The sequence below is a fragment of the Pipistrellus hanaki genome, assembly GCF_964339955.1.
Source record: "Pipistrellus hanaki genome assembly, chromosome: 18".
In the NCBI taxonomy this organism is placed as follows: domain Eukaryota; kingdom Metazoa; phylum Chordata; class Mammalia; order Chiroptera; family Vespertilionidae; genus Pipistrellus; species Pipistrellus hanaki.
In genome coordinates, this window is record NC_140520.1 from 18458573 (window position 1) to 18485495 (window position 26923).

General features: G+C 42.8%; 1 protein-coding gene across 4 annotated transcripts in view; it reads right to left on the minus strand.

Moving 5' to 3' along the window:
• ASTN1 (astrotactin 1) overlaps positions 1–26923 on the minus strand; it is a gene marked incomplete at its 3' end in the record, with an annotated part of 255598 nt that overhangs the window by 132037 nt on the left and 96638 nt on the right. For all 4 annotated transcript variants that reach the window (XM_084866119.1, XM_084866117.1, XM_084866118.1 and 1 more), the window contains exon 3: positions 233–626. In XM_084866119.1, the coding sequence (XP_084722245.1) occupies positions 233–626 (394 nt within the window). The remainder of the gene's footprint in view (positions 1–232; positions 627–26923) is intronic.

The window sequence follows — 26923 nt, forward strand, 5'->3', positions numbered from 1 at the left end:
TTTGAGTGTATTCACTCAGAATATGGTTTCTCATTGCCACAGTCTGCACCAGTCCCTATCGTCTGGCATCCAGCTCATTCACATGTTTGTGCGATCTGCTCGCTTTCTGAAAGCAGCTGACTTTGTAACCCTGGAGCAGCACAGGGCTACTTGATGGGCTTAGCACCAGGCTAGGAGTTACGCGGAATCTGAGACACTAATGATCTAACCCATATTCTCAAGGAGTTCCCACCTGGTGTGAGGTCCATGCTGGTCTTCTCATTGCAGCCCTGCAGGGAGTCAAGGGTGCGGGTGACCTGGCTGGCAAAGTCCTCCCCTCCATTCATGCACTCCCTCTGCAGGTGGTGGCGTAGGTCGGTGATGTCGTACTCATAGCCATCCAGGATGGGTGTCTCCCGGATGCTCAGCGTGCCGCTGGAGTTGTGGCCTTGCACGCGGGCGTTGCGCAGACTCTCCCGTCCATGCCCGCCAATCAGCACAGAGGGGATGTAGTGGATCTCGTTGGCTGCCTCAGCACTGGCACTCTTCTGGGGTTGGGGGACCCGGCGGCGTTTACACCAGCGGCGGCGAGTGTACAGGATCATCACCAGGCACAAGATGGACAGCAGCAACGCAATCATGCCACCCTGGAGAGAGGAAAGCAGATGGAGGTGGGGGATGGTGAGCTCGTCCCTAAGAGAGGCATCTCTCCTCTGCTACCACCACCAGTCACTCATTAGTTCATTCAGGTGCAAGAAGCACTTGTAACAAGTGTCGCTTAGCAAAAAAGGGACAGTCTGCTGTAACTTGTGTTTGAGGTGAAAGAAAGATGGGACTGGGATGACCAGTGCATCACATTTCAAGTGTTCCACAACTGCTTTCAAACAATTAGAATAAAGACATCTTTGTGATTGTATATGTGTGTGTTTCAGCTTCAGAAATAAGGGGTAGGGTTAGTCTGTTAAGGCAAATCTGATCCATGCAAAGCTACTTTCAGACCAATTCCTTTAGCAATGTGAGGGGATCTAGTTTCTCCTTCTCTCACATCTGAAAATCAATTCTGTACATATTTTTACTTTGGCTTCACCAATGATCAGCGAGTCCTCTAAATTCGAAACCTCAGGTTCCCAATCTGTGTGATGGAGAAGAGACACCCTCACAGGGTGGTGGTCAGGACTAAGTCAGGTAATAGTGTAAAGTGCCCAATAGAGTGTATCCCACAGAATCAAGGCCATCCTCAGCTTAACCTTAAGTATTTCCATCAAAGTGACTGCCCAGCAGGAGAGACCATGGACCATTCTAAAGGGAAGTTTCTATCCAATTGTGCGGCATGACTTTTGGGTCACCACTGCCCTGGAAGACAGCCTTCTCCCACCCCCACTAGCCAGAGTGATGCTCCCATTCTCACTGCGTCTCCAGAGACTCCTGCCCTGTCAGGCTGGCAGGAGAGCTTTCTTCTGAACCTTATGCTCCAAGTCTACCCTCTGAGGCCAGGAACTGAGAGTTTGTCAGAGATAAGGATGCACTGCTCTTAGATGGAGCCCCTCCCTGGACACCTACCCAGAACAGGGTTGGGAGGGAAAGTCTGGCAAGCCTGTTCTGCTCAGCACCCAGAGGACATAAATTGTCCCATGTACAACTGTAACCACTCCTTTATTTGGTCCATGTCCCTCCAAACTTATTTCATTAGGTGGGGGTATGTCACATGGCTCCTCTCTTGATCAATATTGGGCTTCAATCACTGCAGTCCCATCATACAGGCTGGAAATGGAAACCCCACAGGCTGAGTCAATACTATTCCCCCATACTTCTTAAAGGGGACTTTTTCCAATCTTATAATCATCATGTCTTGGATTTATAGTTTCTCTCCCAGTAAATCTTCCCATTTTCCCCTCCATCTTCTATCATTACTGTGAGCAAAGAAACATGTGCACACACACACACACACACACACACACACACCAACACACACACAAAAAAACATACATATATAAAAACACACATTAACAACACAAACACACACATATACACATTCACAAAATATACACACAAAAACGTACACAAAACACACACACACACACACACACACACACACACACACACTATGTTGCCACTTTTGAACAGGCAGCACAGAGGAACTGAGATAAGAAGCAACAGGTGGCTTATTGGGGCCTCTAGGCTTTCAAATGTCTCTTTTATCTATGGAACTCCTCCTGGTGAAATCTCTTATGCAAGTACAGAGCAAGCATAAACAGGAAGCTGCTCAGGTTACAGCTGGGGTGAGAGTCCACAGCCCCAAATCCTGGCTCCTTGCTAACTTCCTGTTGCCCTGTCCTCCACCCTCCATCCAGGTTCCTGCAGATTTGCTCACAAGAGTCTTTGGGGCTTAGAAAGTACCACATCTGAGCCCACACCAGTTTGCTGAGAAGGGAATGCTGAGTCCAGCTCAATAGGTTTTCTGCAGATCAACCCCGTATCTCAGTGTCAGACCCATATCCTTCCCTTCACCTCAAACTAAAACTGCAACAATAGGTAACTAAGCCACACAGGAAGAAAAACTTGCAGAGTGAGAAAAGTTGTCAGACACTGAATTAGGTCTGTGCAAGCAAGAGGTAATTTCATTCCCTAAAGAGTTCTAAAAGCAGCATAAACATCCATCTCTGAAGAATGGTTTAAACACCATCTTTCCTGCTAACACAGAAGTTTCAGAGTCCCTTCCACTCATCCCCCTTCCCCCTAATTCTCATTTCAGATGGCCACTGCAGGGTTGGAAGATCAGTATTAGGTTGTTTCCTGATATTTTCCTATATAATAAAGAGATAATATGCTAATTACACCAAACAGCAAACCATCCAGATATCCATCAGGATGACTTTCCCAATAAAGCCAGGACTGCAAGGGCCAGCTGGGGCTGCAAGGGGCTGCGAGGGCCAAGCCCCTTACACGACTGGGCCTCTAGTGCAGGGATAAAAAGAGAACAATCGCCTACTTTGGGGTCTTACCCTGTATCAGACATGTGTTTTAATTTCTTCACACTTTTAACTCTAAGGGGTAGAATTAAACTATTTATTTAGATTACATGTTCCCTATTTTACATGTGAAAAGGCTAAGGCACAGAGAGAAAAATACACAATAAAACCCAACTTGCCCAAAGTCACACAGCATATGACTAGGACTGAAATGGGGACAAAGAGATTGCCACTTCAGAGCCCCACTCCAACCCACATGACCACAGTCATCCTGAATGAGCTTCATTCCTGGCATATATCTCACAATCCTAATTCCTCCAACATCCATCCTCACTTCAAGGAAAAGAGGACTTATTCAAAGTGCCCATCCAGCTGACTGTGGGTCAGACAGCACTGTCATCAACACACAACCTTGGACTAAGCACCCAAGAGGTGTTCCACCCAGGACCCATCGATAGTGGGGAATCCACACTCCCATTTTCAGGTCACACATCACTCCCTGCCTGAGGAAACCATTAGGCCTTCAACTTAGTTGAATTTCAACAAAGAAATCTGTGTTTTGGTTCAACTGTGAGACTCACTGAAACTCCCTAGGTTCAGCTCCCCCTTTACTGATGAAGAAACAAGGCCCAGAGAAACGACAAAGCTAGATTCTCGTTCACTACTCTTTCATGGGACGGACTGTTCTGTTAGGTTATTGTGGAATTCCCATTTCCAGGTGTCTGCCTAGGCACTCAGGACTAATTTATTTTGTAAAAAACATGATGACTTAATGGGAGCTAGAATACACATTATGTTGTCATGTGCTCATGCTCACATCCAGGTGGAAGTCTGTTTGGGGTTGAAAGCATGGAGCTCCCAGCAGACTTGGCTTTTGTCAGACAAGAAGATATGGGCAATTTGCCTTTCTTTCTTCAACTTGGTTATCAGGAAGCTCCTAGTTACAGCTCTTGGCCCAAGCTTTCTTTTCATTCCACTTGCCCTACCTCTTTGTTTCATTAGCTGATTTGAAAGAAATCATAATGGATCTATAGAAAGTGCCAAGAGTTCTTCACACACGCGACCCTCGCTCTGAGTTTCTGTTATTACCTTAGCTGTGTTCGGAGCATATTCTTCATTTATGTGTCTTAGTTTGCTTTCATGGCATTAAGAACATAACAAAATTAAGGAACATCTGAATCCAAGTGAAACAAGTTGCAAACTATAAATCTTAAAAAAAATACCACTTGCCAGTTGGTTGAATGCTGTCCCATGTACTGAGAGGTAACAGACTCAATTCCTAGTCAGGGCACATGTCTAGGTTTCAGACTCAATCCCAGTAGGGGGCGTATAGAAGGCAATGGATCAATGTTTCTCCCCCTCTCTCTCTCAAATCAATAAAAATATATTTTAAAAAATAATAACACTGACTGCATGATATGAAATTATTTTGCTCTTTGTTCATCTTTCCATGAGTTTTCTGATTATTCTATTGATTTTCCTCAAAACTGTGAACATTTTGTAACTAGAAGTACATTTGGGGTATATGAGAACTCCACATCTATTAACAAGTTGCTTGCAAAAAAAAAAATGGCATTTAAAAATATGTTTTCTTTAAAAATCAATAAATCGTTTCTACTGGCTTTAACAGAGATCAAACAAATGAAATCGGCTTTTATTTTATTATGACACTGACATTTTTGGCCCTTACCCTAGAGAATAGCATGAGGTTTGTCAGGTAATTTGCAGATTTTAGAATCTTTTCTGTAACACCGATGGTGATTGCCCAGGAATAGAACATGCTTGGCAGATCTCCCTTCTCTGCTTAGCCCAGTCATGTAAGTCAACCAGAGGCAGTCTCATTATCTGACCTGTGTATTGGTTCTGAGTATGGGTCACACCTCCCTCCCTACCTCAGTTAACTCCTTCTTGTCCTTCAAAGTGAATTTAGTGATGTAACCTCAGGAAATGTTTCCCTAATCTCGCTGAACTTCCCATAGAATCCTCCATATGACTCTAACCACAAGGACATTTACCTTTGATTTGCTTGTCCATCTCATCTAAGTTTTAGACTTCATGAGAGCAGGAACCACCAAGGTCCAAGGTTAAGCCCAGTGCATGGCACATAGCAGGTTTTTAATAATTGTAAAAGAAAGAGATGGAAGAAAGGAGGGAAGTAGAGGTAAATTTTGATATATTTCAATATGGACATCTTCTATGGGCCTGCAAGCAAAGCTTATATAAGTCAGTTGCTTATGTGACTCATTCATTCAATTCATTCCTCAATCATTCAACAAGTATCTACTCACTTTAGCAAGGCATTTTGCTAGTGGTCACTGTTTTGGGGATTCTGCCAGACTAATACAGGAACAGGTTCTGATCTCATGGAGTTTACATTGGAGTTAGAGGGAGTAATCTGTATAACTCATTTTTAAAGGTAAATGCAGAAACAAAAGAAGATAAAAAACAGCTCACAGGGGCTAGAAATAGGCAGTCATTATTCTTCTTCCAAGAGAAGAAACTGGGATAGGTAAAGAGATCTTAGACTAGATGGCACACTAGGTAACATCTTAGGGGTGAGTGGACTTTTTCTCTTATTCCAAATCAGTGTCATATGATCCATAGATCTCAAAATAAAGAATCTGGATCTATCAATGTCATCAACACTTGGGATATCACCTGGATTTTGTGAATCCTTGGCAAAGAAATGGAAAAGCTGCGATTTTTGTTTCCAGCTACCATCTGTCAAGGGACTACAGCCAATTAATCAGCTCACATTTCAAAGCTTAGTTTCACCCTAGGAGGAACTAGAAGAGTGAATCCGAGACATAATTAATTATCCCTCAAGACAACTGGACATACTGAATTCCACTGATATTCAAAAGGAAATTAAAGGGTGGCTAACAAAATAAGATTCAAATAGACAAGTTTGGTAGCTCATGTCAACTATTTCTCCCAATTAACAAACCTGAAGGTCCGGGAACAGATCCCCTCTCATGTATGACAATGATCACTCACACCTGTCTCTGGCTTTCAAAGGAAAGAGACCAAGAGGAGAAAAACTAAAGCCCACATGGGCAATGCTGATCATATTCTAATCTACATTCCAATGGACCAGGGGTAAGGAAAGGATGAGGTAGATAGGTGACTTTTTAAAGTCTTGTCCATCATTGTGTTTCTATGAGCCCAATGGAAAACAAGACCCAAATTACTAATAAGATGAACATAAAAATAGGGCTAACCAGTGGAATGATGATGCATAACTTTCTGAATCTACCTAAAGCCTTCATCTATCAAATGAAGTGATTGAAAGAAAGACACTAAATCTTCCAACCTGAACATGTCCTGAGTGTAACACTGGTCCTAGGAGAACTAGAAATACTTCAAAACAGGTAAACTGACTGTAGAGAACATGTCTGTGAGAAATTCCTGCCCAGTAAAGCCAGAAACTGCAGACAAAGAAAATAATGGAACCTCTCCTTTCAAGGTGGGCCATGAAGTCCCCATAAGCCAACCTACCCACTTCTCCAAAGGCACAATAAGGCCTTTGGAATCAGATGATGTCATTGAAATTGTAGTAACAAGTTCTTGACCTTGAGGCTCCTTTTACTGCTAGAAGGCATCACCTAAACTAGAAGAGAAAGCTCCTTGGTTTGTGCTTCCGGCAAATTCCCTTTTCTGTGATGGCTGGTGAATAGAAATCCATTATCCCCTGCCCATCTCCTTCCCAAATGGAAGACAAGAGAAACACTTTAAGCATATTAAGTACAGGGTTCAATTTATAAATTATTAGGAACATTACCTCCCCTTGGGGGCTTTCAGAAGTCTTTAATCATGTGGAAATGCCTTTCAGTTGCCATGGGCCACCACGTTAATTCAGAGGTTTCAATATGTCTTCTGGGGCTTCTGATGTGAACTGCACATCCCACTGGCAGGGGACAGACCACCTGCCTGGTTAGCCTCTCACAGGAGCATGGTGCCACTGTAGCATGCTTCAAAACCTCTTCCCCATTCTTCTATGTCAAGTATCCAAACCTTAAGAAAGAAATAGGATGTCCCTCCAATATTTCCTCTCACTAAAATGTGATTTGTTGGGTAAAGGTAAGGACCAGGCAATTTTCCATAAGCAAGAGGCAATTTCTAATAAGGATCTTCCAGGTCAGGCTGATTGACATTTGAGGGTCCTTCCGAACAAAGAAGCCAAAGAACCTGGAGTTTTCTCAGGAGGAAACTCAACTGTATAGCTTTACATTTTTGTTTCTATGTCTAAAAGTTTTAATTCTGTTAGGTTTGATCACTATCTATGTCTTTAATTTGCAAAGTTTGTCTTCAGTTTCTTCATGAGCCTTTGGGAGTTTCATCTAATGACAGCCTGAAGCCCTACAGGGAAGTGGCCGGAGGCTAGCGTGCGGGAGTCAGCCTGGGCTATTTCAAGTTGTTCTCTTTCAGATTCTTTTTATAGAGCTGCTTTTTTGGTTCTTGGGATTTTTCTTGCCTCAGAGCCTTCACTTTTCTGTCCCAGAGCAAAAGCAAAGGAGTGCATTTGCTCATAAGTTGCTCAGGCTGTCTAATCATTAGCAGCTTCAGGGACCTGTCCTTTGATTTGACCTGTCTATCGTTTAATGAGAATGCTAAGGCCAACTGGCACTGTGAAAAGTAGGGTGAGAGAGAAGCAACTTGTTATGGGCTGAGTTTTCTAGGTCCAAGGTGACCCTAATAGACCCTCTAATTCCAAAGAGTGGCCTAGCCCCTGCCGAGCTGGCAGCAGAGGAATCAGGTGACAGGGGCAAAGCTGAAGTCTTCGCATCCCTCTAGATATAGACTTAACCATGTTCTGAGATGCTGCTGCCTAGACAGACATTATGATGGACCCCTAATCGGTGTTGTGTTAAGACAACACCAATAACCACATGTGTGGTTATGTGCATGTATGCACATGCATGAATGTGTGACAGGCAGGCTAGGAGATAAAAGAGTCCACACAAAAGCAAGAGCACCCCAGGTCGCTGTCTCAGCAAACCCACAGCAGAGCTGCATGAGACAGGCTGCCTCCATGGGCTTTGTGCACCAGCCCTGCAAATCTTCACAAGCCAAGCATGAAGCCAATAAAGAAACACTCCCGCTGGGTAACACTCAGTGCCTACTCTTGGCCACGTTTCTTTCTTCCTTTCCTCTTTGTTTTTATGCAGTAGGTGATCTTCATGAAATAAAATAATAACAATAATCTGCTCCATTAGGACCGACTGTTACGGGAATTACTGAACAAGTAACAGAAGAGGCAGCTGGCACAGTATATGCTAATGACCATTACACTTGAACCCTCTTCCTTTCTGAACATAATGGAGTTGTTAAACCCTTCTTCTCCCCATTTCCTCAAAGTCAGATAGTCCAGCTCAAGGGGAAGAGAGAAGTTATCAGAGATATAGTCACTTCGTGGGCAGCAGCTGGAGCTGAGCAAATGAAAATCACTATTCAAAACTAGTCACTGAGGGCAGACCTTAGGCAAGGCACCTGGGAGGGGTGGGGGATGACACCAATGCCCTGGGGGGTTCAAGACTTCAGATGAAAACAATTGGGAACACAAGGGAAGAGAGATTCAAAATGTCAAGATTTCTCTGAATTTGGTACATATTCACCAATGTCACTCTCTAAACTAGTGAAGATTTCAAAAGTCTGTTTCCTCCCCAAATACAGCTTGAGAGGGGCCCTTAATGGCTGTGCTATTCAGAGATGATAGTTGGGACAGGTGGAAGGCCCTTCATATTGTGTGGACTTGGTCACATTCTTGCCCTACACAGAGAGGTACCACCTTTATCTTCATAACTGCCATTAGGTCTGGTGTGTCATTGCTTAGGATTCCTGCCTGTTCTTCTCTCACAGTGGGATCTCCAATGGCACTGTCCCTCTACTTAGAGAGGTGACAGTCATACATAGCTGATGGTTTGTTTTGTGAATATATTAAATGCTACAAACCATTGTGAAAGCTTTTCTCTGCTTCCTACACCAATCCATCCTATGTGCTCAATTTCTCCCCTGAATTCCTGCTTTATTTTGCAATTCTAGGCATAAATTGCCTTGTTCTTACATATCACATATTGGAGAGATAATAACTACCATTTGTAACTTACTCACCATGTGACAAACAGAGCACATAGTGAATTACATTCATTGTTTTATTTAATCGTACCCACAATTATAAGTAGTAGAATTACTATTTCCATTTTTAAATGAGAAAACAGAGGATAAGAGGGGTTAAATAACTTGCCCAAGTTTATGCAGTAGTATGAGGCCAAAGATTTAACCGCTGATCTTACTTATGTATTCCATGACCTTGAGTAGAAAGGGGCCCACCACTGTAGTCTGGGCCCTGATTCTAGAACTTTCCAAATTCTTTAAATTAAGCCCTGAATGGCCTTGCTCCTACACACATAACTCCTGTGGTTACGCAAATGAGGATTCCCAAACATCCACACTCAGAACTGTCTACACTGCCTGCCACATAAACCTCCAATCTTCTTCAGTTAAGCTTAGCATTGGGTTGACTAAATGCATAATTTCAAGCAATAATTTAATTGTGCCATGGGTGACGATACTTGTCAGACTGTCATTTTGAAACAGAGTGGGAAAACCTATGGAGAGATCTGTTCTTAGGCAGATGTTTTTTAAGTGAACTCTGTTATCTTCAGGGTCTACAGTCAACAGATGCTCACTCGTTTCCTTGAGAGCAATCTGCCACCCATGTGCACGACTTGGGTCTGTTTGCTGTCTGCAACCCCTTGTGCTGGGATCAGAGACTTAAGAGGAATGGCGGATATTTTCCACAATGTAACAATACATGTAGAAGACAGACTGGGAAGAAAATCTTGAATTTCAACACTTTCAGGGAAACTGGGAACTGCAAATTCAACAAATGCTGGCCAACAGATTTGGAGAAGGTAGTAGAAACCCTGCAGGTCATGTTTTGTGTTAGGTACCAAAGGGTAATGGTCATACCCAGTGAAAGTCATTCAATGCTGGTCAAATACAGAGGCTAACAAAAATTGTCTGCATTGCTTTCTGCTTACAAACCTCCTTGAACTTGTCACTCATCTGACCCACAACACTGAGGAAAACAGTGAGAATCCACAGTCACATCCCTCTAACACTACAGCTGTGACTCAATTTTGGCATCCAAGGAAGATGCATATTAGAGCTAAAAAAAAAAATTTGAGGGGGGGAAAAAAACCCAAGAGGGAATTAAGGACTAGAGGAGATGACGTACATGTACAATTAGCACATCATACACTGAAATCCCTTCCAAGACCTATTCCTTGCCAGCAAACTTTGTCTGGCATGAAAGGGGGTTGGGAGTGAGAAGATTGACAGTTACAAGAGTCTTGTCTTGGGCCAAGCACAAAATGCTGTGGCTCTTATTCCGCCACCCCCCAAAAATAGAATTCAGTTTTTTTTCTGGAAATAATCAAGCCTTGATCTAAGAGAGGCCTGGTTTGTGAAGGCAGTTCTGAGAGATACTGCTTTTCTCATTAGGGTAGGCTTCGTTAACCCACCAGCTCCAACATCAGCAGCAGATTGTCTTCAACTAATTACATTTTTGCTAGAAGAGCCATTGTATAAGTCTTCATATCCTTCCCATCATTAGTTTAAAAGAAACAAACAAACAAACAAACAAACAAACACAACTCTGTCCTGTCCTGCCTCCTCCCTCCCTGGCACCCTTCACACCCATCTCCACAAGCTGTCAGCTCTGTCCTAGTTTTCTAGTTTTTTTCTCTTGTATTCAGCTTTAGATGTGTCTGTGTATGGGAGGGGGAGGGAGGTTTGATAAGGTGGAGTAGAGACCCTGGCACCTGTAAGCTTAATTTCTTCCCTAGCTGACCAGGGCTCACTCTGTTACTGGCCAGATGCTAGGCAATAAGCCAGGAACTTGGGCACACGTCCAGGTTCATCAGCAAGGATGGGCCAGAGCAAAGGGAAGCTGGACGCTGAGTCCAGCTCTGCCCTGGCCCCTTGGGTAGTGACAAAAAGCCCAACACTGGTACTGTTTTGATTTACTAATCAGGAGCTTGATGATGAAGAGTGAATCCATAGGTCAGTCTGATCCGGCAAGAGACACTCATGTGACACAAAGACAGTTAGGGTTTCTTGCTTCTAAGGCAACTGATGAGACACACTTTACCTGCCCAGCCAATGCTAAATTCTGTACCTGGGGCGGGCATGTGTTCCTGACCCCATGAGGGCCATTCCCAGCCAACCTGTAACAACATGACAACTTAATTCAGGTCACAGTGTTCCAGGGTTTCACTTTTCTGGTTTTTAATTGTGCCAATTTATTTGTTCTATTCTTAAAATTCAGCTCTATTGTAAGGAAGAGAGAGAGAAATAAAAAAGGAATCTGGAAGGAAGTTGGAGAAGAGCAAGAGAGATAGCTAGAGCTGGTGGAGGGGAAAGGGGATTGTCTGTGCTTATTCCTGAGCCTTTGTGCTCTCCTTACAGACATGTCCACTGACCCTCCCTCCACCACATTCTCCATTCCCTTAAATCCCAGCATAACTCCCTCTTTCCTAAAACTGATTTTGCTTACTCCAATCCTCAGACATGTCATTCTCTCCTACCCCCTAAAGCATATGTGGACATTTCTGAATTAATCTTTAACCCCTAATTCTGCTGTTTCTAGTGTTTCTAATTCTTGCTGGCAAAGTGTTAAAAAGTTTCTACAGCCCCAGACCAGCCCAGGGCGCAGGAAGGCTGTTGCCCACAAGCCGTTCTCAGCATGATTAACTGCAGGGAGGCACACCGGGATGGCTTGGCAAGGTTGGTAAAGCACAAATAGCATGAACTGTGTGTCAGTTCAGACTCCAGGCCTCAATCTGGAAGCCCATCTTCACTGGCCCCTGGCTGCTTTGCCCCCAGGAAGAAGTCAGCTGACAGTAGGGTGTCATGTCAGCCTTCTCTCTCACAAGGATGTTTCAATGGCAGATCCAAGCTACAGAGCCATCACCCAGAGGACATTAGCTGTGCTTTCAGAAAGCATGATGGCTTAGACTTATCCAATCTCAGTGTCGTCTGTTCCTTTCTGTGTCATTAGCACCCTGCTGGGGGAGTCAGAGTGCACCTTTCAATGGACAGGGATTTTTTTTTTCTAGTAAATGACCTGCACTTAGAACTGACCTGTACCTTACTACACAGACCTCTGACTGAATAGGGTCTCATTCCCAGAAAGGGCAAAGAAATGTGCCATCACATTTTATTTTATCCTCACCTGAGGTTATGTTTATTGATTTTAGAAAGAGGAAGAGAGAGAAACATCAATGTGAGAGACAAACACAGATCGGTTGCCTCCTGTATGCATCCCAACCAGGGATGGAATCCACAACACCTAGGTATGTGCCCTGACTGGGAATCGAACCCACAACCTTTTTTTGGGTACAGGACAATGCTCCAACTAACTGAGCCACCCAGCCAGGGCACATCATTGTATTTTATAATACCTAATTAAAGGAAGAACTGGACTACATGCTTTCCAAAGAGAATGATGTAAAAAGAAATTTTTTAAAGTCCCGTCTCTTAGAAATCAAAGCTTTATATTTTTATTAATCTATACATTACACACACACACACACACACACACACACACACACACACGGGGGAAAGTAGGTTTACAGTTGTTTGTATGGAAAATAATGCAATGATTAATAAATAATAAGCATAAGCTCTGTTTCATGTACTCACAACTGGAAACCTACTTTTGCCTCACACTGTGTATTTGCATTTATATTTTTGTTTCTGTAGACTGATTGCAGGTAGATATTTCTTCTTAAGTCTATTTGTAGTTGGGGAGAATACATTTGTCTTAGCAAGCAGACCAATCAACATCGGGGCCAGCAGTTTCAAGTTTTCTCTGCCATGAAACCGTGACAGACATGGGGTACCCACAGGGAGACTCCACCTGATATACAGAGCTGATGCATTTCCTGCACCAGTGGTGACTCCATTTTTCTCTCTCAGTCAAGAAGCGATACTCGGGGTACATGTTGAGTGAGAGGAACCTGATTATAGGTCATTTATAACGTTAACTCCACTCTAATGGAAAAAGGAAACCAGTCACAAATGCCAACACTCCTCCTACTATTATTATCCAATTCACGTGCCACACTGCAATTGATGGGGATGTGGCACTCTGGTTGCCAATTGCAGAAGTGTCAACGCAGCCACCAAGAACAAGGATGTAGGGGATTTTTGTTGTTGTTGTTTGTTAGTTTGGGGGAAGGGGGCAGCTTTGCTTTGCCCAAAAGCTGGGTCAGACACTGCCAGTCTCCAGGTCTTGGAAGGGGGCTTCTCCATGGTATAAAACACCAAACAGTACCACCTCAGTCTTTATGTCATGCCCTGTAACACTAAAAACTGAAGTTCTTACTCAAAAAGTATTTCACAGAGATTTTGTTCAGTGTGAATTTAAAATAAAAATTTTAATATATTTTTATTGATTTCAAAGAGGGAGGGAGGGAGGGAAGGAGAGAGAGAGAGAGAGAGAGAGAGAGAGAGAGAGGGAAACATAAATGATGAGAATCATACATTAGCTGCCTCATGCACACTGCCTCTGCAACCCAAACATGTGCCCTGACCAGGAATCAAACTGTGACCTCCTGGTTCATATGCCAATGCGCAACCATTGAGCCACATTGGCCGGGCTAAAATAAATTTTTGAATAGATATACAGAGATGGCTTTGTAACCTAGCCAGCTCTGGTGTGTGTGACAGTCTTCATCAAGCTTCCTTTTCTGTGATTATGTGGAGAAAAAAAGAGAGGTGAGGATTTGGTGGAAAGGAGCCACAACAAGCAGAGAGGAGACCTGAACTGAAACATCTGGCCAGAGGTCTTGCAGAGGAAGGACAAGGAATCATTGGCTGGGTCCTCATCCCTACAGTGCCACTCCCTAGTCAGACAACCCTTCAACCTCTTTGAACCTCAGCTTCCTGTTGTGTTAGACTTGCTTAGCAACTTCCTTATAGGCTGATTATTAAGAGTCCCTTCTAGCCTTCTTGCAAGGCCCAGGCCCCGCTAGGATCTAAAGATGCAGTTCCTGCATGCAGGAAATTCACATGAGAGGAGATAGCCTCATGCTATCTCAAAGAGGTACCAGGGAGAAGCCCCCTTCCAAGACCTGGAGACTGGCAGTGTCTGGGGACAATGGTGGGACTATTTATCAGGGATCACACAGCACCATTCAACTCAGCTTCCTGTGGGGGGGTGTCACAGGGTGGATTTTAAACTCATGAGTCATTAGAAGCAACCCCACTTGGAGGAGCTGAGAGAGAGACTTGAAGCCAATGACACAGCATTAGTGAAATCACCGGAAGTGTTAAACAATAGGGAGGGTGTAGGAAAGATGACCGAGCTCGTTAGTGTGGCTAGGAAAAAGTGGAAAGCAAGGAATAGTAAGTGATAGAGGGTCAAATCATGAAAGGAGGATCAAGTCATCTTGGAATTTGCCCTTCAGAGTAGAGGGAACTATTTGAGTCTTTTTACCAGGAAGGTGGCATTTGCTCAGGAACAGTTTCCCAGGAATGGCCTGGTGGCAATGGGAGGGAAGTTTTGAGGGGAACAAAAGAGGCAGAATGAACAGGTAGGACACCTTTGCAGTAGTCTGGTGAGAGGCAATCGGTCCCTGTATCAGTGGTGGTCATGGCGGGGGAAAGAAGACAGGGATTCTAGAGGCATCTGAAAAATAAAATGAGCAGAGCTCAGTGCTAGATCAAGTGAGGAGGGAGAGGGAGGAAAGGGCATCTGGCCGGAAACCCTGTCGGTGGTTCTTGCACCAAGTGAGGCAGAGAACATGAAACGGAGAGGGGTTTGGAAAGACAGTTGGATGGGTTTCACTAGGCCCCTGTTGTTTGAAATACACGGGGGACATCCAGACAGATCTGTTAAGTCAGAAGATTGGGGGTGAGATAGAGGCAGTTGTGAGGAACAAGTAGACCAAAACATAATACAAACTAATTATATTCATTTCACAAACACCAACTGGGGATGTTTCTTGTGTGAAGCACTGGGCTGGAAGCTGTATGAAATAAAAAGATGAATCAGACTTAGACTCGTAGGGAAGGAAAAGGCACATCAAAATACTGACCCATTAGATGGAAATAGAGCCCTGAGAGAGCCTCAGAGGGTCTTTCCCGGCAAACAGGCCATAGGAAAGAAGGGGCAGACATGGTCTCTGAATGAAAGATGGGGAGTGTAGCCAGGTGGGGAGAAGTGAGGTACGACCTGAAAGGTAGATAGGATTTGAACACACACACGGAGGGGTAGTGAGGGCACAGGGCACAATGCCAAAGCTATGGCAGGTAGAGGGCCAGGGAGCAGAGGGTGCAGAAAGGGGGATCCTGGGCAGTAAGAGTGAATAAGAAATTTTACATAATAAAATGCACTGTGGGTGTGCGTGTGCATGATTTTCAAGTGAAATAACTCTTTAAACCATTCTTCCTCTTCAACCCTAGTGGACTCGAGTGATATGAGGCTGGTAAGGCAGCATGCAGCACAGATGCTGGGAGAAATGTCTGGATGTAGACAGCCCTTAGAATGTGCTTGCTATATTATACAGGAATAGTAACATGGCCCACAACTCACCCTAACTTTTTTCATTAAATCGGTAAAAATGAACATCAGATCCAAGATTGATCAAAGAGGTGAAGGCACTCATGGGGGCATGCAGGAGAGAAAGCAGGGGGAAGGGGGCAGCTGAGTATCCATGCCTCTGAGGGTACCTTGGGTTCCTGACGGGCATATGGCCTGGAATTGTCCCTGTCCCGAGTGGAGGCTGCCCCAGAACCCTCTGGGCCACCTCAAGGGAAGTCTGGGAGGTACACTCTGAGTCCCCACATTGTTATTCAGCAAGTCGGAGTGCGATAATTGTTTCTTCTAAAGCATACTTTCTCTCCAAAATACAGCTGCTGTCCAAGGAACAGAGCCCACAGGACAACTGAGGCAGTAAGGTAAGGAAGGAAAACAAAAAAACTGACTTAGATAGGAGGCAACCAATCCATGTGTCTCCCATCTGGATTCAGCCAAATCATTTTAAGTAGGAGAATCAATATCCTCTCCTGAGAACCTCAAATCCCCATAGGTAATTCCACAGTGCTCGAGGGACAGTTCTCCTTGTGAAATCTCCCAAGCTGGAGCCCTTCCTGTGGACCTGCTCCCTCATGTGTTCCAGGGGCCACTCCATACTACGACCAGTCCCAGGAGGCTCCTGGAACACTTGCGGTCAGCAATGGCCAGGGGCACATCCAGTAGATGGCTGCAAACAGCAGAGCCATCTGAGCACCAGGGTGCCTGGATCAGTGCTCAGCAAACCCATGTGACCCCAAAGAGGCCCCCCTGGGACATAGGAAACGGTTCAAAGGCATCAAACTCCTTTCAAAGGATCAGCACAGCAGCGAGTGCCAGCTCCCTCCCAGGGCAGAACAGCTTCCATCAACTCCACCTGCAGGCACACAGACCCACCATTTCCCCCAGACCATCATCATGTACATAAATGGGGTTTGAGGGTGATAAAAAAGAGCAGAGTTGCTCCAAGGACAGAAATAATGTTTTTTCACTTATTGCTCTGAAGTCCATTTTAACCAGGGATTGCTGGTGCCCCTAAGTCTCCACTTTCACCTAGAATGTGAGGGCTGGAGGCAGCCTTCATGGTCATCTGGTCTGGAGTTGCCACGCCCATATGCATGCACCTGGTTTATGGCCAGAGAAAATATGGAACATTGCCCTAACCAGTTTGCTAAGTGGGTTAGAGCATAGGCCCGCTGACTGAAGAAAGGTTCCGGGTTCAATTCCAATCAAAGGCATGTACCTTGGTTGTGGGCTTGATCCCCAACAGGGGGCGTGCAGGAGGCAGCTGACTGGTGTTTCTCTCTCGTGGATGTTTCTAACTCTATATACCTCTCCCTTACTCTCTATAAAAATCAATAAGATATATTTTTTAAAAAGAAAGTGTGGAACATTTTCATTTTATTACTTAGTTTATAAACTATCATTTTTCCGAAACCTACATGGAAATAATGAATGATAACATCAAATCCATGCCTTTGTTGACATTTTCATCTAAGATACGGTTAAAATAAATTCAGCCAGATAAAACCAATCTACTTATATAGAAATATTCAGAAAACAGGAATATAGATTGTATAAATAGATGGCAAAAAGGGGAGGTTGCTCAAGTTTTGAGAACACTCACAGATGAACAAACAGAGGCTCAGGAAGGTGAAGGAATTTGTCTGAGGTTTCAGACTTTCACGGGGAAAGAACCCTAATCCAAGCCTCCTGACTTCGAAGTCAGTGGTTTTAGGCCGCTCGTGTCCTCGGCTCAGCTTTAGTCACTGGTGATGATAGGAGATGAGCCTTGCTGGGTTCTCAGCCTGCATCACTGCTGCAGAAGCTATGAGCAGGGCCTGGCAAGGAAAAGTTGCTGCTGCCCAATCGCAATCCCAGGTAGAGTCAGTACCAGGGAGGTGGCCGTGCCATGTAGAGCCCAGGGTCTCCCATGTAGAGGCTTCTTGCTCTGATCAGCAGAGCAGTGATGGGAGTGGTACTGGGACTGAAATAGCTAGTTGACAGCCTGGGGACGGAGCCTTGATGTGTACACACTGTGACATTTAGGGAATAAAAGAGTGCCTGAACTCTCTGGGGCTGCAGGACCCTCTGAGTTTGCTCTATGTGGCAGCTTACCTCATTGTGCAATGATGGTTTTAAAGCCAATAAATGCCAAAATTGGACATGTCCACTCATGTCTTAGTCCCAAAGCCCTTCCCAGACAAGACACAGGAAGGGAGGAAACAAAAGGTAGAATGCTTCAATAAACATTTCATGCCAGGTCTCCCCTAGGGACCTTCTAAGACTCTGTCTTCTCTGTGGTACTCAGGCAGAATAACTCACCTTAAATTCACCTTAAACAAGCTTTGGGATTAGGAGCCAGAACCCAGCAGGTCCTAGATACTGCTCCGTGAAGTACTCCCTGCTGTCAGCATCAGGTCGATATATCAATAAATTGAGCATCTGATCTATCCCAAGTTAGAAGGTACTTGACTCATCTCTATTGCTATTCACTGACATCAGCAGGAGTGGTAGAAGGATCAGGAGAATCATAAATAGCAAGGCAGTATCAAGACTTCCCCACATATGCCTAACCTCTCCACATGTACTATAAAAGACCTCTATGCAACTCTGAGGATGGTCCACTGACATCAGCCAATGCTAGAAGCAAGATTCTTTTTTTTCTTTTTTGTTAATCCTCACTTGAGGATATTTTTTTCCATTGGTTGTTTTTAGAGAGAGTGGAAAATAGGGAGGGATGAGCGAGAGGGAGGGAGATAGAAAGAGAAACATAGACGGGAGATACATGGATTGGTTGCCTTCCACACATGCCCTATCAGGGAGTAGGGATTGAATCTGCAACCCAGGTATGTGCCCTTGACCAAGAATTGTGCCTTTGGTGCATGGATTGATGTTTAACCACTGACCCACAATAGCCAGGGCGAGGCAAGATTCTCAATAAACTTTAACAAAAACTTGAGAGGGTCATAGATGGTTTTATGAGGGGAGATGTTAATATGATCTGTCTACCTTTAGCCTCATTAGCAAGCCAAAGAGCCACCACTAACTTTTAAAGTCCTATATATCAGTCCCACACAAACCAACTTGATCCTGACATGTTCTCAAACAAACTCAACTCCCATGCATGTGTGAACACCTCTAGTGGATATTTTGCTTTAAGAGAGTGTTCCTCTGTAGACTACTCTTGTCAAGTTGCAGCATATTTTTGTTTTCATCAAATTTTGTCTTCACTAAACTTTTAATACCTCACAGGAGAGGCTAATGTGCTCACATGTCATCTGAATTGAATACCACATGCCTTGAATTTGTAGCAAGAACAATCTTTGTCAATGTCTGCCTTAAGTGATAATTGCAATCAATCGATGGGAAGCTGACAAAAACTAGCAAACTATTATCTTTATACTGCAAGTACAACCTTATCACTTCTACCAAATTACTAGATTTTAGTCTGCGTTTGGACTCTGTAGACAAAATGAGGAGAAAGTACTAGATCAGTTTCAGCAAACTATGACCTCTAGGCCAAATGTAGTCCACTGCCTGTTAGTATACCATTTTATTGGAACACAGCCACACTCATTCACTTATATATTGTATATGGCTGCTTTGGCACTACAATGGTAAGAGATGGGTAGGTGCAACAGAGTTCATAGAGCCCTGGCCTAACTTCCTGCCATTCTCCATGCTAGTATTCCCATGGGCCAGGCATTATATAAAACTGCTACATCTACTATCAAATCCAGTCTGTCTCCAATCAGAGCCCATGGGTGTGATGGGAAGAGGTTTGAGGGCATATTTATACACAAACTTCAGGTCTGTGAGGGAATCCCAAAGTTTTGATAGGGACAGGAAGCGTGGGGATGACAGCATGACCTGGAGGAAAGGTAACAGCATTAGGAATAAGCATTTGGATGGTGAACACACCCACCATTCCATGCCTTCTGTTCCCTATTGTGAATGTAATAACAATCTGTATGTGTGGATACTTGGGCAGAAAAGGAATTCCCATAATGACATCATTTGGTTTGATGAAAAAATATTATAAATTGGTCAAGTTCTTCCAGGGAAGCTTGGAGTTGGGCTTATCACCCTAAACGATAATACATCTGCTAGAAAACCTTATAAACAATGAAACAGAAACAGTTCAACAATGCCTGGATATACATGACCGAATCCTGGCTAAGTGAGGGCTCATTCCATTGCCCTGATGTCCCCCAATTGCCTCGGTGTTTTCCCTGAGTATGATTCTTTCAGAACTCCTCCAAGATGTTGCTATGATCCCAGCTGCTTTTCTGCCTCTCTAAGATAGTGGCTACTGGGTAACACATTGCACACAGAATTGTTACAGGGAGCTTGCATGACATCCCAAGAGTTTACCTAGTTAATATTTACTGGGCACTTCCCATGGGCCAGCCATTATAGGAAGTGCTTAATAAAATTCATCTCATGCAATCATCAAAACAGCTTACAAAGGAGAATCTATTATTATTCCCATTTTATAGACGAGGAGAATGAGTTTAGAGATATTAAGCAATTTTTCCAAGGTCACTAGAAAATCTAGTAAGTGATAACAAAGCCCTTGGTATAAACTACTTCACTCAAGTTCAACATCACAGACTATAGTCCTCATCGGCTTCTCAACAACCTTTGCTCAGAGCCAACCCCAGGCTTCTTTGCAATGCTTGATCTTTTTGTCCAATCTAGCTCTGCAACTTATGAAGGGCCTCAGAGACTCCTCCATGACAACATCTTACCCAGTTCTCTAGGTGCCTCTTCGTCATCCACCAAGCGAAGAGTTTCTGCTGCAGTAGCTGAGAAAAGCTAGACACCCCCCCACACACACACACAGCCTTGAAAAGGGGCGAGACCAGCTGACTCTGGTGCCACCAAGCAGCAGAGTCCCACAGCAGACTGAGTCAGAGGTCCAACACGTTGGCCTTGAATACTGGCTCCACCTGTGTGACCTTGATTCTAGGATTTTCTTTCTCTAAGTTACAATGAAAGGAAATGCACGTCTAATTTCACCAGGCTGCTATGGGACTTGATTGATATTATGCAGGAAAATAATCTTACACCCTGCCTGGCACACAGTGCACAAAGTGATAGCTTCATTACTATGACTACTGCCAGTTCTTAATATCGATTTGAACCCCGAAGAGGTTACAGCTCCTGCTTTCAAAAGGATCTTCAGGGGTTTGGGGAGCTAAGTACTTAACAGTAAATTGTTGGCTTCTCTATCAAATGAATTAAATGGTAGTGCAGAATATTACATCAAGTTGCTAAAAGGCATTAGGATCCTTGTGAAAAATTGGCCTCTTAGCTATTTTCCTTGTTGTCTGGAAAAATGGGGTGACTTAAGGCTTCTATGAGCTTCAAGAAGGGAAACAACAGAATTGTAACAAGGATGTAAAAATGGAAAGGAATGGAGAAGACGATGCATTCCACCTGGCTCTTAGTTTTGCCAAAGGCCATCCTCAAATGTTAAGCATTAATAATATGATTGAATGTTCCTTAAAAGCAAAATCTTGTATTATTAATGTTCTATCTCCTTAGTAGCTAAGAAAAAGATCTAAAGTCTGACAGATATTGTTAAATGAAAGAATCAATATCTAAATAAATAAATGAGTCAATGATTATTTTAAATCAATAATAGGTCAATAACGCTTCTAAAATGCTTCTTGAGTTTCTAAAAATTTACTCTGAATGTGTCAAAGGATGTATATAAAGCAGCTGAAGTCTACTGTTACATGACTTTCACAATTTTAGAGTTGAAAATCCCTAACTACCTTCTTTCCTTTTCTGCCAATAAACCCATGGCCAGCTGTGAGGTGGCCTGGCTGAAGCCAAGGTGGGCAGGTGGGTTTAGCCAAGCTGAACAGATCTGAGCTTTTGGGGTTAGCTGCCTGGTGCAGCTCAGAAAGAAAGATCTGTGTTCCACTGTGGTTGTGGGTCCTAGTGCTCATAGAGTTAGCAGTTTTGAAGTAATAATGAGGAAAAGTATCAGATGAGTCTTAGCAGACAGAATTCAGCAAAACAACAGAAGCTGTTAAGAGGACAAGAAATAAACATATATTGGCCACTTAGTGTGGGAGATGATATGAATCAGATGCTTCTCATAGTTTAGACTGCCAACTGCCTCAATTCAAATCCTGGCTCTGCAACCTAATAGTTGCTTAATTTTAGGTAAGTTACTTAGCTTGTCTGGCCCTCAATCGCCACATCTGCAAAATGGAAAAATAATAAACCCTACCCATGGTGTTGTATGAAAAAATAATAATATACATTGAAAATACTTAGCTTCTGGCACATAGTAGGTACAAAATAAGATGATGATAACGATGACATCATTAGATCCTCCTCTCTACAAGATAGACAGTACTATGTCTATTGTGTTGAATGACAGTCAGTCTTTGCTAAAGGAAATGGTTCTGAGCTGTGCCTAGAACAGGGGTGGCCATTTTCTGTGCCACAGAAGCACACCTCCTCATAACTACAGCCAATAGAAGGTTAGGGTTACATCCACCTATGGGATAACCTGATAGGAAAAGCTCTGAACAGGAACTATAGCAACTGGGTAGAGCCATCTGCTTCTCTCCTGAAGCAGTAAGAAAGGGACCAAAAACAAGGACTCTGACAGCCATAGGAACAAAACTGGAAACCTCGTAAGACTGAGAGAAGTCAGGAGGGGTCAAAGTGAGGTAACTTGATGATCAAATGGAAAATACAAAAGCAATGAAGCTGGGGAGGGGAGTGGATTTAGACTCGATGAGACATAGAAACCAATTCACAGCAACAGGAGCAATAAAACAGGTGCGAAGAGCCAAGCCACTGCTGAGGCTGACAAGATGACGCAGATCCTTCATGACCTACCAGTTCCAGGTTTCATGAAATTCTGTTTGGATTTTGTTTTAATTAGAGGATTCCTGTCTCCCTTCCCTTCATATGCATTTCTACTGTAAAAGTCCATTACAGAGAAGGCCAGAGGGGATTTCCATTCTTTATCACTTAAAAGTCTAATTAATGCATCCATTTCACAGATGGAAGTAATAAAGCTTCCAAAAGAAGCCAGCCAATTACCCACCATAGTAAAGCCAGCATTAGAAACCCACCTTCCAACTCCAAACCTAGTGTTTCTTTCCACTATACCCCAGCTCCCACTCTAGAGGAATATAGAAGGGTGGCAAGCAAGACAGAGTTAGCTGAGCAATTGAATGGCTAACAGACTCCCATACCTGTAAGAGATGCACAAGTTATGGTGCCGCTTGAGGAGGTGTGCAAGCCAAACCTTCTTTGGCTCTTGGAATAGCCTCTGAAGGAACCCTGATCTCTATTCTTTTGCACATCAGTCTTTCAGAGCAAAGACCCAAAGCGAAAAAGTTTCTTTCTTTTTTTTTTTTTTAGGGATTTTGTTTATTATTTTAGCAACTGCCGCCCCCTCCCCCACTTTCCTAATGGAAGGCAGAGTATACAGTGATGAATCTGGCAGGTGGACCGCACGCCCGTGAGGCAGTCCAGTCCAAGGACGGATGATGGCTTGAATTGCTAGAAAAACTCCTTGCACTGATTCAAGACCTTCCAATTTACTGCCCTTTCTCTGCCCTTCATAGTAGGCAGGACACATTTAACTCCTCCATTTGATTCTTAAAGGTAAAAACAGATCAGCACTGATAAATTAGGGCATCCTCAGTCAGAACTACAAAAATAATATTAATTGATAATAAAGATACAAAAGTAAACCTGATTAATAATTTCTACAACAGATTTTCTGAAGGTAAAAGGTGTTGACAAAAAAGCAGCTCACCATCTCACCATCTCTTCTGTGCCCAGGACCATTTAATAAGTGCCTGGTGGTCTTGGTGGAATAGTGTTGACCACTTGGAATTGCTCATCTCTGCCCTGGAAGTGGCTGAGCTTTAGGAGTGAAATGAAGACAACTACAAGCAAAGTCACATGTGTTGCACAGGCAGCTGGACCACACTCAAATGTAACAGTGAGAGAAAGGATGGGTCCCATGGCAAAAAGTAGTTTGCAATCTTGTAAACATGGTCCCAGAGGCTCCCATAAGTTCTGTGGGCTTTCTACTCAACTCAGCCCTAAAGTTACTTCCCTAGGCTGGAACTTCTTTCGAGTGTCTATTCTGTTCCTGCACTCCAGAGAGCACCTGTGGTCTCTTTTGTCCCTGAACCTTGTTCTCTTCATTTTTCTCCCTAAAGAGAAAAATCTGTCTTGAACTCACCAGGGATTCCCAGAAACAAGGAGCTTAGGGACATCTGAGGAGCCAGCAGCCACAGGAACCTGTAGACCAGTGGTTCTCAACATTTCTAATGCTGCAACTCTTTAATACAGTTCCTCATGTTGTGGTGATCGCAAACCACAAAATTATTTTCGTTGCTACTTCATAACTGTAATTTTTCTACTTTTATGAATCGTAATGTAAATACCTGTGTTTTCCAATGGTCTTAGGCTCTACAGCAGTGGTTCTCAACCTGTGGGTCGTGAGAACCGCTAGCAGGGTCACCTAAAACCATTGGAAAACACAGATATTTACATTACAATTCATAACAGTAGCAAAATTACAGTTATGAAGTAGCAACGAAATAAATTTTATGGTTGGGGATCACCACAATATGAGGAACTGTATTAAAGGGTCACCACATTATAAAGGTTGAGAACCACTGCTGTAGACAATGGCCAATGAGCTTCATGCAGAGGTGTGTGTGTGTGTGTGTGTGTGTGTGTGTGTGTGTGTGTGTGAAGGCTAGACAGCCTCAGCAGCACCCACGCTTGATTAATGGACTTTATCCTCAGGGGGATAGACAAATGCACAAAGATTTTCCCCCACAATTGTGAATTGTGCCTAAGAAGGCTAAACTATAAAAGATATTACTAATCAGTTGGAATTATCACTACAAAATATATATCAAAGCACAGTATTTTTGAAAGGCTATTTGCTGTGAAAAATGCACTTAACCAACCTGGATACAATATAGCAAGTCTATTAACACTGCCATCTTTAATTACAAAGATGAAATATATAGATAAAACATTAAAATTCTATTAGACATCATTAAACTCTTTTAGATACACTAAGAAGAAAAATGTAGATCAAATGGTGAATTAGCAAAAGTAAAATATGGAAATGTTAATCCACACAGAGTTTGAATAGCCAATATAAAGCCATATTAAACCTGATCTTCTCAGGAATAAACAATCTGCTTTTTACTGAAGATTTCTCTGACTTCTGGTTTAAACTCAGACATCAATTTTCATTTGATGATGTTGCTTTCGCTTGTTCAAGAGTTTGCAAAAAACTATCCTTGTGTACTTTTGTAGGTTTAAATGCCAATTATCTTGCAAAATTTGAAATAAATCTCTTCAGTCAAGTTTGAGTTACACAGGAGGTTAACATACATTGTTTGACCTGCAGAGCAATAATATAAGATTTCAGTAGGAAAATCCAATTATTCTACACTAGGAAGAAATGGTAGCATTTGGGGAAAATAGTCATTCAAAAATTTTAGGATGCGATTGAAAAAATAACAAAAGCAAAATGTTTTACAAAGTTTAATATTGTCCAGTTCTCAGCCGAGGTAGTGGTTTTCTGCCAGCCCGCAATTTGATGATGGTATATTTGTACTGGGCACTGTGGAGGCAATGACTTACTGATTATCATTCATATAATGTCATAAAGATACCAAAAAGGTTTTTCTGTGTTTCTCATTCTCTATTTTGTATTTAAAACAAAACATGGTAAATGCAAAATATAAAAATAAATAGCAATCCCTGAATTGAGACAAGATGAACAAGAAAGGTATAAATATAAAATGAGGGAAAGGTAAAGCTTAAGGTTTTCACAGAACCATTAATATCCTTTGCACATATTGGAAGTAGTTAGGATTATCAGTTATGCTTTTTTTATTTAATTTCTTTATTGATTATGGTATCACATAATTATCCTCATCCCCCCATTCCCATCCCAAACCCCTCCCCACGCATGCTCTGACCCTCCTGTTGTCAGTGACCACAGGTTAGGCTTATATGCATGCACACAAGTCCTTTGTTTGAATGAAAGTTTAAAAAAATATATTTTATTTATTTATTTATTTATTTATTTATTTATTTATTTATTTATTTATTTTACAGAGTGGAAGTGGGAGGGAGAGCTAGAAACATCGATGAGACAGAAACATTGATCAGCTGCCTCCTGCACACTATTGGATATGTGCCCGCAACCAAGGTACATGCCCTTGACCAGAATTGAGCCTGGGACCCTTGAGTCCGCAGGCTGAAGCTCTATCAATGAGCCAAACAGGTTAGGGCCAGTTAAGCTTTTAAACATATATTGTCTTAATAAGAGAGAAAAGGTTAGATATATTCATGTTTTAATAAACACCTTAACTTTTCTCTTTTTCAAATTATGCTAATGGGCCCAAGCTAAAACTGTACTAATAGTCATAATTATAGTTAATGAAAAATAACACCACTTTTGTTATTTCATAAAATCATTTGGGCAATAAGATTTCATTTAAGTGCATTTTGCTGCCCAATATTGGTCAAAGCATTTTGCTATCTTTTCACATTTATAATGTTGTCATTCTGGATGCCTCAACTAGTTGCCTAGTTTATATCTGAAGAAGATGATATTAAGAATATCAGATAAAGTATATCCATCTCTGCATCTCTTAAGAAGACATGAGAGACTAAGAATCACATCTTCAAACACAATACCCTTAGGCTTGATTTCTAAGCTGAGGGCAAATACACAACTGCAACTGACTACAATAGACTCAGAATAGGAGAGGCAGTGTGGATTGGGAAAGGAGGAAGGTGAGCAGAAAGCTGGGCTGCAGGGGACTACATTGACCACACCATCTTTGAGGAGGATGCAAGGGGGTACTTATATCTTCAGTTCACCTACTCCTACAGAAGTCAAAGAACTACTTAAATTTTTCAATCACATGTGGGCCTCTCCAAGGGGCCAAGCCAGTAACAAATACAAAACCTGCCCATTCTCACCCTTTGCCCATGGTCTTTTAACCTCTGCTTCCCTCAGCCTCATTGAAAACATCTTAGTTTAAATAAAGCTAGAGGAATAATAACTTCCATTTTATTTGGGAAAGAGAATGTCATTGGTGGTCTGCCACGGTGACCAGTAGTATATGAAGAAAAGGTCTAAGGCACAGCAATAAGGCTGACTTTTGTTCTCTTGCCATTTAAATGTCCACTGTCCATTAACCTCTGCCTAGGGGTCTCAAAAAAAAAAAAGCATGGCGTTCATAATGCAGGGTTTCTCACAGGGGCTGTTATATTTATGGGCACAACCTATTTCCTCACATACTTTGCATTCTTGATCAGTGTATTTCTATCTTCACTGCCGCCCACCCCCACAAAT